At 52.1% G+C, this 16287-nt stretch overlaps 2 protein-coding genes across 2 annotated transcripts in view; one reads left to right on the top strand and one right to left on the bottom strand.

The window, feature by feature from the left end:
- The window catches only part of VOLCADRAFT_93618 (uncharacterized protein), a gene marked incomplete at both ends in the record, with an annotated part of 8033 nt that extends 6543 nt beyond the window's left edge, over positions 1-1490 (top strand). Inside the window, 2 exons of the mRNA XM_002952859.1 lie at positions 60-364; positions 661-1490. Coding sequence (XP_002952905.1) covers positions 60-364; positions 661-1490 — 1135 coding nt within the window. The remainder of the gene's footprint in view (positions 1-59; positions 365-660) is intronic.
- A 2733-nt stretch (positions 1491-4223) lies between these two features.
- On the bottom strand, positions 4224-12695 carry VOLCADRAFT_93617 (uncharacterized protein; the record flags this gene model as incomplete). Its single annotated transcript, XM_002952782.1, has 9 exons — positions 4224-5055; positions 5494-5579; positions 5846-6015; positions 6092-6246; positions 6437-6642; positions 7792-7845; positions 9822-9838; positions 10642-10695; positions 12629-12695. The coding sequence occupies 9 exons, from the start codon at positions 12693-12695 to the stop codon at positions 4224-4226; spliced, it is 1641 nt and encodes a 546-aa protein (XP_002952828.1).
- Between the last annotated feature and the right edge of the window lie 3592 nt (positions 12696-16287).

Raw genomic sequence — 16287 nt, 5'->3', positions numbered from 1 at the left:
GCGCCGCCGCCGCCGCCGCCTTCGCCGCCGGGGGAGGTTCATGTCCCGGGGTTCCCCAGGCGCGGGGCGGACGAAGATGCGTCGACGGACTACGGTACGGAGTCGTACAGTGATAACGACGACGACGCAGAGGAAGGGCTGTTGGAGTCCCAGCGGCGGCGGCGGCGGCGGCACGCGGCCTTTGAGGAGGGGGAGTGTCCCGTGGAGGAGGACGGAGGAGGAGGGCTGACGGCTGCGGTGGCGGGTCCATCATCATCGGGCTTGCGAAGCGTGTTGGTGCTGGAGTCGACAGGTCGTCCCAACAGTCGTGCAGGCGAACGGCGCCGCGGGTGCTGGAGTAAGCTGCAGTACGAGCTTACCGTCGGTGAGTTGGTCTTGAAATGGTCTGCGAAACGGTTTCAAACGCGTATCAGTCAGTATTGTTTTGTTTTGTGTGTGTCTGTATGTATGTGTCTATCTTGAAGTTGCTACACTTGTTCGAGTGTCGCCGTTTCCTCCCAACTAATTTTTAACTTCCCGCCCTCCCCCCCCTCTCTCCTTCCTCGTGGTTCGTCTTTCCCCCTCCCTCTCCCTCCTCCCCGACACAACACACAACACACACACGAACTCGAACACGCACACGCACACATACACACGAACACACATGAGTGGACTTTGCAGGCAACAGCGCCGAGTGGGAGGAGCTCCCCGTGGACAGCCTCCGCCGCCGCTGGCGCACCGTCACCTTCCCCGTGCTGCTCCCCTTCTACGCCGCCCTGCGCTTCAGCATCCCCTTCGTCGACCCGGCGACCTACAGCCGCCGCTGGCTCATCGCGACCTGCCTGGGTGGGCCGCTGCTGGTCGCTTTCTACATGGCGCCAGCGGCTTGGCGCTTGCAGCTGCTAGCTGCCGTACTCGCTCTCACTGTGGGCGCCGTACTGGCGGCGGCTGTGGCGTACTTTACCGCGGGCGAGGAAGACGCTCTGCCGGACTGGGACTTGGGCACCAGCTTCGCCTTCGGCCCGGCGTTCTTCGCCGTCTTTGGGTTTTTCATGGGGATTATCTGGATAGATCTTTTGGCGTCTGAGGTGGTGGGTGTAATTTCGCTGTTGGCGAGCCTGCTTAGGCTACCCGCATCTGTCATGGGCCTTACCTTGCTCGCCTGGGGCAACAGCCTGGGCGACTTTTTCGGCAACCCCGCCATGGCCCGTCGAGGCAAGCCGACCATGGCGCTGACCGCTTGCTTCGCCGGGCCGCTGTTCAACATGCTGACGTCCTTGGCGCTGGGTTTCGGGTCGTACCTCGCACAAAGTTCCCAAACGCATGTGAGAGTGGTTTTGCGGCCCGAGGTGGCGCTGGGTTGCGGTTTCTTGGTTATGTATAATTTGGCGGTGGCGGCGGCGGGGCTGATGAACCATGGGTCGCTGCCGGAGCGTTTTTACTTGTTTGCGCGGGGCTGGTATTTGGCGTACTTGGCAACGGCTTGCGTTGTGGGGCTGTGGACGGGATGATGAGGGGAGTGAGGGGGACAGAAGTAGCGGTTGGTAGTTGGGGGTTGCGGGTTGCGGCGGTGAGAGCCTAGCTTGCCTTGTATTCCGGTTGCGGCAGGGCAGAGTAGGAAGATGAATGGGGCCCTGGCCGGTCACAATGGCCTGCTTGCACGAAGAAGCCGAACATGGAAATTTATTTGAGACATTTGATTTGACGATTCAAAATTAAAAAATCATGGCTTTGAATCTTGGGACGATGCCGGGGAGCGCTATGATGGTGGGTTAGGCACAAATCACTGCTAGGAGGGTAATTTGAAGTCAGGCCGGTGGCAAAAGCTTAAAAAGGGCAAAACGTAAAGTGTCGGGGATGGAATGGAGCGAATAGTGGCCCCAATGGCCCCACCCACCGTCGTGTGTGGGTGTGGGGGGGAGGGTTTTGCTGTGTCCAGTGTTGGTGACAGATGGGAGCAATGCATCTGTCGTGTTGCCTTTTCAACCTCGCTATTCTCAACGCATTTATTCTTTCCATGTTTTGCGCTAGCTAGTTATGCATTGAGTTGTGCCGATCTGTTGAATCGTGTGTTGTTATGCCGGTGTCCTCTAGTGCGGATTGCGGGATTTCCAGTAAAGGATCAGAGGACAGGAGGACTTTAAAGGTTCTGTTATTCTTTTGCTGCTGAGCTGTCCAGGGAGGGAGACAGGTGCTGGGTCACTGCGATCGGAAGCTGGGGAGGGAAGGTCGGGGAGCTGTCGGGAAGCTTCTGGCAGGAGTTCTTTGATTGGTGGCAGGGCGGTGCAACAATACGTACGGCGAAGCTGATTGAACGCAGGCGAGGGTGGGGCCCGGGCGCAAAGATGCGGAAACGCTACATTATTGTTGGTATTGATATGAATAGAAACGGTTACGTAGTCAGTTAAGAAGAGATAAGTATTCCATATGCATGGTAAGGGTACACACACAGCTGACACATTCTCGATAAGTTGTTGGGATTTGGGGAGCTGGGCGCCGGCAACTGACTGCACGGAAAACGCCGCCATTGGCCCGGCCACATCTATGCAGATGCTTGTGGTGTGCAGCGGTTGGTACTAGAGTACTAGAGTACATAATGCGTTGCCTCTGTTGCCTCTTGAGGAGCGTACTTTGCCCTAGGCTGTCATTTAGATGCTGTCACGGGTCGCTGGGAGAGTACGACGGACTGTTACATATTTGGAAATCCAGAATACACACGTCTATACCGGCAAGCGGTTCAGTATCCAACCTTACTCCAAAGTATTTTCTCGCTGTTTCACTTGACCAAAAAAATCACAAAACAAATTCCCATTTCACTTGCACACAGAAATCCATGGTAAAAGAACTGAAAACCATCATCTTCATGCTCAGAACTTCAAAAACGTTGGCTGTGCCTGTAGCAGCTGTATTAGCCAACCTTAGAAATCGGGCACGCCTGTTCAAACGACCATCCAACGGAGCGCGGGTGCGTCGGGAGAGGAACTGACAGACAAACCATGATAAGAGGACATTATCTCCAGTCCCCGGACGAGGGATTTTTCATATGAATGCATCTTAACATGCACCCAATGTTACCCTTCAAACTAAAATTCCTCATATGCCCAAACGCAAGGGATGTGCTGCATGACACCCATGCAGAGTTGGGTGCACCGCAAAAATGATTTCCCTCTTATGGCATGCACATAGGCATGCCGAACGAAAACATCGCCCGCTATCAGCTCATCTCCTCTCTCATCTTCAAAGCAAAGCTCGGCAGGAAGCACAGATGCCGCGCACAGACCGAGGTGCTATCAGAAAACAACAGCTTGCACAACACGATCTTCTGAAGCCAATGCTTATTGGCATCCAAGCACGATCAGTACACAAACTATAGGCCCAGATAACGTACAATAAACCTTCTATACGTTTTCCTGCCATCCCTCTCGCAACCAGCGCCAGCCCGTCCTTAAAAAGACGCAATCCCCGAAACGAATTTCTTGCCCCACAACACCATAGAGCAGTCCTGTCAGTGCCCATGGAAAATGAGGATTATGTGCAGCTAACAGAACGGCAGAACCGCAAGTGAAAAAACAGAATACTTGCACACAAGTCTGCTGCAAATTACGAATAGGTTACTCGGAACGGGTCCACTCACCTGAAAACAAAACCTAAACAAAGACAGATATCGAATTTTATTCTTGCATGTTTGTATGTGGCATGTAGGCCTCACTCCCTCAAATTTCACTCCCCTGGTGTGGCTACAAAACCACCCTGGGGACACAGCTTCACCAGCTCGGCGACCGCTCACACACAAACGCTAATAGGAAGTGCCAAATAATGGGTAGATTCTTTCCTCATAATTGTTGAAAACCCCAAGTTAACGACGACGGGCACCTGCTGTATATTTTCAGATGATGGATACGATAAGAAGCCAGGCGCGGCCTCATCCTGTGTGTGCAGCTTGCATCCCGCAATCCAATATAACCTTCTACATTCGCCCCCTTGCCACACGGACCATACATCCTCACACAGGACAGCGACATCACTCCAGGCCTTGCAAATCCCCTAATTCAACCCCGAAATTCCGAACAGCGCTTAACTGCTACGACGATGAACTACGATAAGCGGTACCTGAAGCACCCCTCAAAAGCAATAGTGGATAGCCAGCAAAGAGTCAGCAAAGGTTGTTAAACAAATGGAGTGAAAGGGCCCTCGAACCCCTCGTTGCCCATTAGAGCACATCAATTTGGAGTGCTAGGGCTGATTTACAGAAAGATCTGTACCTCACGCTGGGCACCTGACACCGCAGGCAGCTCCACACACAGGATGCTGCCTGCGTTGTAGCGCCAGCGCGCCTCTTTACCCTGCGATAGCACACGCCGCACAGGTCCAGCCGCCGGGACCTCCGCATCAAACTCATCCGCTTCAGAACCCTCGATGAACAGCAGCAGCGCGCCCGAGGTAGTGCTGGAAACTTCCACCTGAATGACAATACCAAGACCAAGGACGCTGGCTGTGGCGGCAGCGGTTTCATCAGGACGAGCCAAGGTAGACAGGACGGCGGCAGCTGGCATGATGCGGCAGCGTTGCACGGCGGCTATGCGGCCGCCCGCCGTCTTGAACCCCAGCAACGCAAAGCTCGCAAGGACTTGTGCAGGGGCACCAGTCGGTGTGGTTGAACTAGCCACGAGACCACCAGCACGGCTGCCATCGTTACAGTTCCCAGACGCAAGCGGTGCCGCCGCCTGCACATTGATAATCGGCGCAGCGGTTATGCTGCGACCAGACAGCACCAACGTCGTTGGGCGCGGCGTACTTGCAACCGGCGGGTTGATGGTCAGCGACTCGAGTGCGTCCACAACCGCTGCATCGCCGTGACTGCTGTTAGCGCGTGACAGGTTGGGGGACGGGGTGGTCGATGTGGCTGCTGAAGCGCCCGCTGAGACAGCCGACGGCGAGTCAGCGCCGCTGCAGAGGCGACCAAGCGAGACGGTCGATCCCCAGGGACGGAGTCCGCCCACAGGAGCCATTTTCAGCGCCGCCGCCGTCTCCATCACCGCCAGGACCTGCCCAGTGGCAGTGCCGTAAACCACGCTCCTGCACACATAATAGACAGGCATGCATTTGGAAGTCATACTTTCGGGAGCCCATAATGCGTGCTGCATGTTGTAAAGATATGGCCTACGTAGCAGGATGACGGCTAAAGCCATGCAAAAATGCGCGCGGGTGTTTTCCTTGTTCGCACGATATCCAAGAAGCAACCGAAGTCATGCGTGCGCGAGCGCGCAACAAGTCCTGCCGTGACCCACATCCCTGATCTTCATTAGCCTACCTTAGGCCGTAGGTAGGTTCGTATTAAAAGTTAACACGTATTTAAAGTCAACACAACGGTATAATAAACTGGTCCATTGGCTCTAGCAAACAAATTAGCTGCTGCCCTTCAGCACAATCTCCTAATGCGCTGAGGCTCCTAATCAGGAAGCCCCTAATGTATCCCCCCAAGCTCCTCCAAAACCCAAAGCGAACTAAACCCACATGCCGGAGTAGCGTAGACCCAACCCTTGGCAGACGCGTAGACAAGGCGCCTGCAGCAGCGGCTTCGCAGGGCACCCGGGCCCCGCCTGCAAGACAAGCAAGCAGAAGCGAGGCACCATCAGTGATTGGCACAGAATGCGCCAGAAGAAGAAGCATACATCACCGCGATGCAATAACAGACCCAAGCCGTCAAGGCGTCAGAGCTGGGGAAGGACAGCACGCCTGAAAAAAACGCTGGAACCCTTCTTTTGCACGACAGCATCGTTGACATAGAAAATACCATTGCTAGCAGGTGCAGTACACACAACCCACATAGTTCTCCAGTAATCGCGCTAATCTGCGTTGTACCGACCTGCACCAGGATACCCTCGTGCAGCTGCTGCTCCAGCATTGCTGTGAGGGACGCAGAGCTTGAAAGCATTGCAGAGGATTTCAAAGGAGCCAGTGGCGCGTCGAACCTCAGCCGGTTTGCAGCGTCCAGCACTGGCAGGACGTAAGCCTGGACGTCCTTGAACTGGGCACCTGTCGGGGTAAAGGGCCAAGGGGACTCATGACTGGCTATGAACATGCAAAAAGTCCGCTGTGATAAACAACGAACCTGCTTTTTTGGCCAGCAATCGGACAGCATCTTGCAGAGCGATGTAGGGGTCCGGGCCATGTGCAAAAGCAACGGAGTTTTCCGCGGTGACAGCCACTTCGTCGTCCGCGGTATCCGCACGGACGCGGATCTCACTCGCGTTAGAAGCACCCTCTCTGTTACGGTAGGATTGGGTACGGAAAGGAAACGAGGAGTTCTTCAGTCGTCGTTCCTTAATCGAGGCTAGGGTCGCCCAAAGGCAACGCAAAGGCACGTGGAACGTATAAGAGGGTAGGGTCATTTCGCTACACATCTTGCATGGTGTTCCGCTGATCCGCGATAAGCGTTTGTAAGCAAGGTCCTTACCTGGGCAACAATATCGTCGCTCCACCTTCGGCGGCAAGCAGCGCGACGAACTCAGTCGCAGCTCCTACGATGGTGTAGCAGCGGCATACGAGGGCTTTTACGGCTTCTGGTTGGTCGTAGAGCTTGCTAGACACTGTGCACGGAACAGTAAGATGTCGCCTGGCTGGGTCGTAGACGCCTGTAAGAACTTGTCCAGCCACCAGAACCTGTTCATGAAGCAGTTGTGAACCACCATATTAGCAGGGCAAGCGGCGCAAATCCCGCAATTTGGGCGGGTTCAAGCATAACGATTGAAAAGAATATCCAAAAGGATTTCGGCATGCCAAGCGCCTCACTTCGCACAGGGAGCTTGTGCCGTCTGTATTTAGCGTTTTTGCCCCAATAAAGAGGCAATTCTTAGGTTCCGCGCGCGCCGCCGAGTCGTCGACAAACAGCGCTGGCATTCGCCCTTGAAGTAATGTCTAGACCTGGATGAAGGAGAATAGCGCTTTCCACTGCGCTATGGTAAGATAGTAAGCTCAGGTCCCCAACACGCACTCGTGTTCGCAGGGTCTACAACGAAGGTCAAATAGACAAGGGGAAATTCACCAGTAAGGACACCTCAAAAAGCGCACAAGGTGTAGGAGACGTATCTACACAATTTGCTGAGGGAGCGCCTAGGTGACTTTGTTGGAGTGGAATGTTCGTTGTACACGATTTCACGACAGAGATTTCGCGAGACGCAACTTTGTCCTGTGCAGCCCACATCGCACCGATATTGCCTGCAGTCGAACTGATGAAAGATTTTGCTTTATATTTATTTTATGATTATGGTGGTCGCTCTTTTCCATTTTATGCCTTTCTTGCTCGTCCAGCCATGTTCTGAGGGATGAGGTGACATTTGAGAAGTATTGAACGTTATGATGTTATAAGCAATCATTTTTGCAAGCCGTGCATTTGTATGGCGAGCTCGTCATGTTAATAGCCCACGCTTGACAAGCAACATGTGGCTCTCTATGCAATGTTTCAGGTGTGCATAGCAAGCTTTAAATAATCACCTGTCTTTCTGGAAGTTGCCTTAAAGAGCTTTTTGCATTCCTGCTGCCTAGTCGGAACATTTTACCGTTGTCAGCCAACAGTCAGGGTTCCCGAATTGATACTTTCAATGTATGAATAATAAATAAACCAGCAGGTACCGCTGCCATTACAAAACACCTAAACGTTTGTCTGTATTACGCGTAAAATTTGGAAAACTGGATTAAAGTACCACTCTGGTAATATTTCAAGTGGAGTCGCAGACCCCGATTTAACTTGGCTTGTGTTGATGGAATAGGCTCAGAGAAAAATTGATGTGTGTATGTCACCGCGTGCCTTACCTCAGTGCTCATACAGTCCGGCGAGGAGCCGATTTGTAGAATTGTTGTACGGGCCTGTGAATGAACGGGGCTCAGGCGCAAGCATACGGTGTTCAGTGTTTGCAGGTGCTGTGTTAGGCATGGGGCAGGCCCTTGCTAATCACGGAGCATGGCCTTTCGAGCGTGGCTCGACAGATACTGCACTGAACATATTAAGGCCCAGAATCCGTATCCCTTCAAGAGGTCATCGTCTGGGCTGTGGAACCAGCCTTTAGCGATCGGCAGCTGCCGAGTTTCAGAACACGATGCCTTTCACAGGCCGCCTGGGAAGCATGCAAAGCCTGCCGGGAATGTGATACCTGTCTGTGCGCTCCTCTTACACTGGGCTGCACCCAGACGCCCGCCACCCCAGGAGAAGACTGCCATACAGACCAGTTTTCTGCCTCGGTTGTGAGTGGACCGGTGAGGTAGTGGTGGCCGCCTTCAGGAGGTGTGCATTACTTGTGATAAGTGAGCAGCTGGCCTTGAAGGACCAGTGTGCAAGTGCCCATGTTATGTTTGTCTTCTTGGTGAAACCATGTCTCGGCTTTTGTGGTGTGGCATCTCAGGCCCGTGATCCTCCGTGTATCTCTTGCCTTGCTGGGTGCATGGGGTCCTTGTCTAGGAGAGTCTACTGAGGGGCCGTACCTGATGTGGGTAGGTCTTCCCTTGCCTCGGTTTTTGGAGAGTGTAGTGGAGCCCCCTGAGTAGAGCCCCTGCCCCCAGTGGTGTTTTCTCCTTGTTCTTGTTTTGGCAGTCAAGAGGGATGAGAGTGCATGATTAGGCTGGCCAGGTGTAGTGGGGGCAGATAGCTTGTTTAGGTTTCCCAGAGTGGTGTGGTGCCTGTTGTGCAGCTCTCGCTTAGCTTGGTTTGCAGTCTTCTGTGCCGCTGCGTGGCCTAGCCAGGGGCTGGGAGAGCATCCCAGTTGGCATGAGTGAGGGAGTGCAACCTGTTTAGATGGCTGCATCTCTTACAGTTGAGCAGATTGAGAAAATCATTGACAAGGCCGTGAGCAAGGCCATGATTCCCGTTGTGATGGAGCTGTGGAACCCTTCAGTCAGGGTGGACACCCTTTCAGGCAAGGTTGAGACCCTTTCAGGCAGGGGGGAGACCCTATCGGGCGAGATGCACACACTATCAAACAAAGGACAGGCACTGACTAACCAAGTTGGAGTGCTAGTCCCCAAGCAGCATAACTCTTCGGTGAACCAAAGTGATTTGCTGCAGAAGGTTCCTCTTCTTGCAATTGATGGCTCTCATCCTGAAGGGGACTACCAGAGAAAGGTGGTGCAGCTCACTGTGGCTGGGAACAAGGTGCTGCCAGACGGGACAAGGAACACATGGAACAAGCACAAGTCTATTTAAAGTCTGCTACATCAAAACCAGGAGGACAGCGGAGAAGAGAGCAGCACCAACGTTGAGCAATCATCGAGGTCCAGTGCAAGGAGACTAAGATTGGCTTGTTGCTTGGGTATCGCATATATGCAATTAAATTATGCACAAATGAGCCTTTAGTTGGACTCTTGCTGTCCACAGACGACCTCTTGCTGTCCACAGACGACCAGTGCAGCAGTGCTGGGCGTGCAGCTTCACAGCTGCAGACCATGAATAGCAAGAGTCCGATTAAAGGCTCATTTGTGCATAATGTAATTGCACGTTTAAGATACCCCAACAGCGAGCCAAATTTAGTCTCCTTGTGCTGGAACTCAATGATTGCTCATCGGTGCTGCACTCTTCTCTGCTGTCCTTCTGGTATTCATGTAGCAGACTTTGAGGCTTGTGCCTGTTCCACATGTTACTTGAACCGTCTGGCAGCGCCTCGTTCCAAGCCACGTGAGCTGCGTGACCGTTCTCGGGTAGTCCCCTTCAGGATGAGAGCCACCAAGAAGTGGACACTTCTGCAGCAAATCACTTCGAAGAGTTATGCTGCTTGGCGACTAGCACTCCAACTTGGTTAGTCAGTGCCTGTCCGATAGTGTGTGCATCTCGCCCGAAAGGGTCTCCACCTTACCTGAAAGGATCTCAACCCTGCGCGAAAGGTTCCGCAGCTCCGTCACTCCGTCACTACCGGTATCATGCGCACTGCACTGTCCATGATTTTCTAAACGGTAAGAGACGCAGCCATCTGAATAGGATTAGTTGATGAGATATAAGACTTACAATTGGACTATGTGCTACTTTGCTGCTGTAAATATGGAGAAAATTCCGCCGTACTGTACGGTACTCATACTACAAACTTCTTTTCCAGACCAGACGTCGGCCCTATCGACGGCGCTGTCAAAGAAGTTCATGAGCCTCCGGGTTCGTTTGAGCCGTACGAGCTCGCTTAAGCTTGTAACATCCATCCATCCATCCAAACCAGACATTGGCAAACGGGGTATTTCTGGTTTCGGGAACGGGTCTATTTTTGTCCTCCAGTACAATATCTGTTACAAGGCCACGGAATGAAAATGCGTTTTGGCAATAGTTTGACATTCGAATACGGAGTATGATCCTATTTCTGCAAGCCGGCCGGCTTCCGGAACTCTATTTCTGTTTGCGAAGGAACAGACAGACGTAGAGCCGCGCGCCTGCCCCTGCGCTGTGTTTCGGCCCGGTCAGGGCGCCCGGTGCTCGTCCTTTTCTCGGGGCGAGCCGCCCACAGTGTAACACCCCAACAACAAAACACCTAAACGTTTGCCTGTACAATCCGTAAAATTTGGAAAACTGGATAAAACTACCACTGTGGTAATATTTCAAAGTGGAGTTGCACCGATTTGCCTGGCTTGCCAGGCAGCGTTGATGGAATACGCTCAAAAAAATTGATGTGTTTATGTCACCGCGTGCCTTACCTCGGTGCTCATACAGTCCGGCGAGGAGCCGATTTGTAGAATTGTTGTACGGGCCTGTGAATGAACGGGGCTCAGGCGCGAGCATACGGTGTGCAGTGTTGGCAGGTGCTGTGTTAGGCGTGGGCCAGGCCCTTGATAATCACGGAGCATGGCCTTTCGAGCGTGGCTCGACAGATACCGCACTGAACATGATTGAGGCCCAGAATCCGTATCCCTTCAAGAGGTCATCGTCTGGGCTGTGGAACCAGCCTTTAGCGATTCGCAGCTGCCGAGTTTCAGAACACTACGCCTTTCGCAGACCGCCTGGGAAGCGTGCAAAGCCTGCCGGGAATGTGGTAGCTGTCTGTGCGCTCCACCGCGATGGATGCTCCCTTCAAAACCCTCTCCATGATGTGGGGGGGGGGCCTGGGGGGGGGGTCCTACACCTTCAGAAGTTGTTACTCTCTGTTATTTTCCAAAGGTGTACCCTAGGGCCCCATACGCGCCGGGAGGGGGCCCAAGGGCCCGCAGCCACAGTCATCCATGCACTTTGCCTTGTGAACCTCCTGCACTGTTCTCTTTCCCCTTTTTCCCTCTCCCCCTTCCCCCCACTCGGCAACGCCTAAATCCCTTTGCACCCATTCCTTTGCAACCGCGCGACAACACCCCAACATTCCACAAAGGCAACAAAAGAACGTCCGAAGGGCCACAGAATGATCCCGGCGGCAAATGATCCCGGCGGCAAATGATCCCGGCAAAAACAACAACAGTCCATGACCCCATACCGGAGTTACATAGATTTTTCAGCGCGTAAATATATACATGGAATTACAGATGCTTTAAAGCTAATTATAATATAAGCCTTTTCCTTTTAAACAACAAAAGAAAATCATAAAGATAATATTGTGGCCCAAAAGAGATTTTTCCTTTTGAGGTTGACTTAGGGTTTTTTAGGGTTTTTAGGGTGACCTTGTCACAAAGTGTGATTATTTACTTATAATACATTATACACATAAGCATGCGTATGTATCCTCCATACGAGCCACCATCACATTATTCGTCCCTAATGCTACGTGGTAATGACATAAGTGCACCTCTGCGTCATATGGTGCGGGCGACCTTCCATGTTCCAAGCCCCTTACATGTCTGTCCCCAATAACATCCGGGCACACCGGGCTTCGTCGGCAAGCAGTGCGCCCGCCAAGCATCAACCTGGAAGTCAAACACTGCGCACATCATGCCGTGGTACGACGGATGTCCGTACTCCAGCAGTACACTGTATATGTTATCAGGCTTAACGCTGACCATGACCTTAGTGTTGTAGCGCGATAGCTGTCAGTAATGATGAGCTTATTAAGAAATATGCGAATCAATTATGATTATGAAATCTTCTGAAACTGACATGGCTGTCAAGGAAACGTTTGTACGAATTCACCGGAACTGTACATCAAGAATTGGTACGACAGCCTCACCAAAATCCATAAACTTACCGAAATCGTCTTTGCTCACAGGACGGACGTGGATTGTTTGAGAGTTCATATTCTACTCACGTTCGGAGCGCGGTCTTATACCGTGGTCAGGGCAGTGCCGGCCTGAGACATACTTCACGGGCCTGTAGCACTGCACTGCACTGCACTACAACACTTAGAGTCCATGAGGCAGCTCCACCAGTCAGTCCAGGGAACCCACACGACTTTGCCGTGTACCACGTGCTTCGTCGTCGCCGTCTTGAGAAGAGACCTGCGGTCCAGATCTGGAGCCCATAATAATATAATAATACAGCAACTCGAGTCGAAGCGCGCGCCGCCGCGATCACACTATCTCATACGGTGACAAGCAAAATGGAGTCGAACGCATATTTTTACCTTTTTTACACTTCCTTGACGGACCACGTGACGGCACGGGGCACATCAGCACAGATACGTCCATGTACATGTGTTTTAGTAATCACCGCAACTCGTACCTGTAAGCGCTTCTGGCCGAACATTCCATATACTGCATACCGCACCTGGGTGCCCTAGTGGTCTTAAATCTCTTACACCACCGAACCGCGCGACTTTGAGGCGTACCGTCATTTGAAAGCATATCGTACTGCCTATACAATATTGTCCTGCCTATACAATATCATTCAAAACGTTGTGTGAAGTTGTGTGTAGGATCTGTCGACACGCCATGAATCCAGAATAGCAAAACCGTTGAGGTGAATCCATGGTCTTACAATTTTCCTTGCTGCAGGGGCAAAAGCCGCCCCCTTATGATCCGTGTGGATTGGGGGCCTTCTTGGGAGCTTGCATGGATCAGGTTGCTTGACTCCTCAACATACTCTTCTCTTCAGGTACAACACGGTGGATCTTTAAGACCAGCCAGTCAGTTCAAAGCCCAAGATAGGGGAAACGTCTAGAAGGACACCTGATGGGGTGAATGATATTCCACTGCAGCGCCAAGCGGCGGCTTCTTAATAATGCACCGATAGCAAGAACATAACACTCACACATTTTTACCTGGTGTCCCAACTGACAAGTATGATGAAACCCAACCAACATGATGAAACCCAACCAACATGATGAAACCCAACCAACATGATGAAATCACGATGATCACGACTAATTTCCTCCCACATCCGCACATTGCCAACAAAGCGGCTAGATATAGGATACCAGCTGCTGCTGGGAGGGTGTCCAGGCGTGTGTGGGTACAGGCATAGGGTTTGTACATGTTGATGGCACAAAAGTCGCGACCAAAAGTTCCGGGCACGACGATCAGAAGGTCGGCCACATGCCACCACCAACACCGCCACCACCAACACCGCCACCTTGGTGGCGCAAACGTTCCGAACAAATGTTTCCAACGTTCTGATTAAGTGTTCCCAAACAAGCTTCCGCGCGCTGTCCAGCACCAAAAGATGATGTGGACAAAACGCCCTTACAATACGGTTTCGTACAAAAACGTCACCGAACAGTGGCCACATGAAGGAAAGGAACAAACCTAAACTATGATGCATTAAAAAGGCATGCTGATGTGGAGTACATGATGCATTGCAAACAAATTATGCTGATATAGTGTGTTTCGGTATGCATTGAAAAGACGTTCAGATGGAGTGCGTGCTGTATGCACGAGATAGGCCGTAGATCTAGAGGTCTGCAACGAAACGTCGCGCTCGCTCGTATGCAGCCGCCCCACCTCAACAAATGCTTAAACAGGTTTATAATGTATATATAGCTTCTAAGGCTTCAATAAGTTTGCCTTGTGAGGTACGGTGTATACGCACGTACCGGCAGCCTGCACGCAACTGAACGAGTACGTGTGGAGCTGCTGCAGTTGAGCTCCCACCCACTAGATTATTCCCCCCAGCTGCCCCCTGCATAGCTCGCCGCAGTCCCCCGGCATGTCTGCATGCTATAAGGAACGGCGGACATACAGCACCCCCGTACGGCACCCAGATGGAAGCATCGACTGAGTAGGGACTGAGCGGGACTGAGCATCAATCAGTCTCCAGACAGATAGACAGACAGACAGACATCCGAGGCATCACCACTAAGTTGCCATCGCATACGAGGTGCCAAGCAGCCGCAACGCACAAAACGACCCGCGATATGACATGTCGAGATAAAAAGAGATAAGACTGATGGTTAAGCACTCCTGCCCTAACAAACCTGCCCCCCCCCCCCTTCATGCTCTTTCGCGACAAGAAGCGCCCGCGTCACAAAAGCCATCCATCCAGCGCATCACACAATCACACCAGCATTGCATCATGTACCCGGCGAGGTATACATTTCAAATGGGTTAAAGCCGTACCAGAATCTACAGCCTGCCATACTATCTTTGAAGGCTCTAAAACTGTACAACGCATACAACTTAAAGAAGAGCGCTGCAGAGCGCTGCAGCAGAATCCGGTACCGATGAAAGGTGGTACAATGTCTGCACCACCTGCAGCGGGTTCCGGTGCGAGGCGTGGAACCGCATAACCACCACTGACCTACGACAGGATGGGCCAGAGGGACTTCCGCGCCACAGGAATCCGCAGCAGACACTGCCGCTGCCAGAACTGTTATAAGAAACCAATCACCCTTCATCCCAGGTCCTGTTGTAGGTAGTGTCCAGTAGTGTTGGCCTATGAGACAGAAGTGTTGGGGTTATGCGGGGCCACCACCGCAAACTGTGAACTGATCGGATCCACCACCATAAATGTATATTTATAGAACGTCACTCGTTTCTTATAATCACATTTCCTAATGGCGGTCTATCAGCAACCTCATAAACAGATATCTCCTCTTTCCCTACCCTTACTCCCCCCCCCCACACACGAGAGACACGCGTCCGCACCTTCCTCGCACACGACACTGCCGACCCGACCGGAAGACGTCACCTTGCCTTGCAGACCAACAAAAGCAGTATTATCAAAACAATGCCTCGGCTGCAGGGTTAGGAACCTGTTGAACATGAAGACAGACGTCCATGTACCTCTTCATTGACATCATTCAATAAATTCTCATCAATCATTTCCTTCGGCACCCCTTAGGCACACCTCTTCCGTGTGTGTGTGAAGCCTTGCTACTACTGTAACGTGCTTATGTGTGTAATATCACGACTTCAGAAAAGGACCAATCGGCGGATATCGGCAGATCCCGTGATACGCCCACAGTATACATCAGTATGTTGAGGAAATACAGAACTGTGATGTGCCCTCTCTCGCCCTTGCCCTCTCTCGCATATCCGCAGCGGTGCGGGTCATAATACCCCCCGATGTGCAGATGTGACATGATGCGCCCAATCCCGTCCAACTGCCACAACTGCTGTCCACGTCTATTGCCGGGTCAACCGCAAGTGAACAACCACAAAAAGAGCGGAAATTCTGATGCCAGCCAACATGTATAGAGATATATCCACCACGAGGCACGTCTACATAACGATTTCTTTTTGAGGATAAACGGGAAAAAGACGTTAAGTCGTCAAAGGTTGATATGCATGCATGTATGTATGTATATATGTATGTATGGTCGGCTGCTGTTGTTGGTGTTACTGCGAGATTCAACTGTGAAAGAAACGCCATCCCGAATCCTCCTGGGCACTAAACCAATCGAAAAAGGACTGTACGGCAGTTCATGATGCAGTCAAAATTACGAATGGTGGGTGGGTTAGCTAAACTCTCCAGCTAAACTGCTCCATTGCATTGCAACTGCGCCACCAAAGGCGCAAACCGCTGCTGCACACGCACACGCGCTGCACCTGTTTGTTGTTGGATAATAATGACCGACACTTATACCTACCATTTACCGGTGCATGGTGACAACAGTAATACGACACGTGGGGGGGGGGTCCGTAGCGCAACGCTGAGTAGTCCAACAGAAGCTCAACCGCCACAATCGACACGATGTCCAATCACAACCACTTAAAGCTCTTTAGAATGGATTATGCAATCAGCACCACCATGACAAACCATGCAACAGAAAAATATGGATGATGGAAAGAACGACACACACCAGGCAGGCGTGTGTCTGTGTGTCTGTCTGTGCGTGTGTGTGTGTGTGTGTGTGTGTCGAGCGGATGCAAAGACCCAAGTATCACACACATCCATCCAAGCGACATCATACCAAACATGCAGAACACCTGTCAACCCTGTTTTCAAAGGAAACCTCTTCGACGAGCAGCAGCAGCGGGGTCGGGAGT

The sequence above is a fragment of the Volvox carteri genome (assembly GCF_000143455.1).
Source record: "Volvox carteri f. nagariensis unplaced genomic scaffold VOLCAscaffold_32, whole genome shotgun sequence".
In the NCBI taxonomy this organism is placed as follows: domain Eukaryota; kingdom Viridiplantae; phylum Chlorophyta; class Chlorophyceae; order Chlamydomonadales; family Volvocaceae; genus Volvox; species Volvox carteri.
Note: the sequence above shows the minus strand (reverse complement) of the source record. Positions and strands in the feature narration are given on the sequence as shown.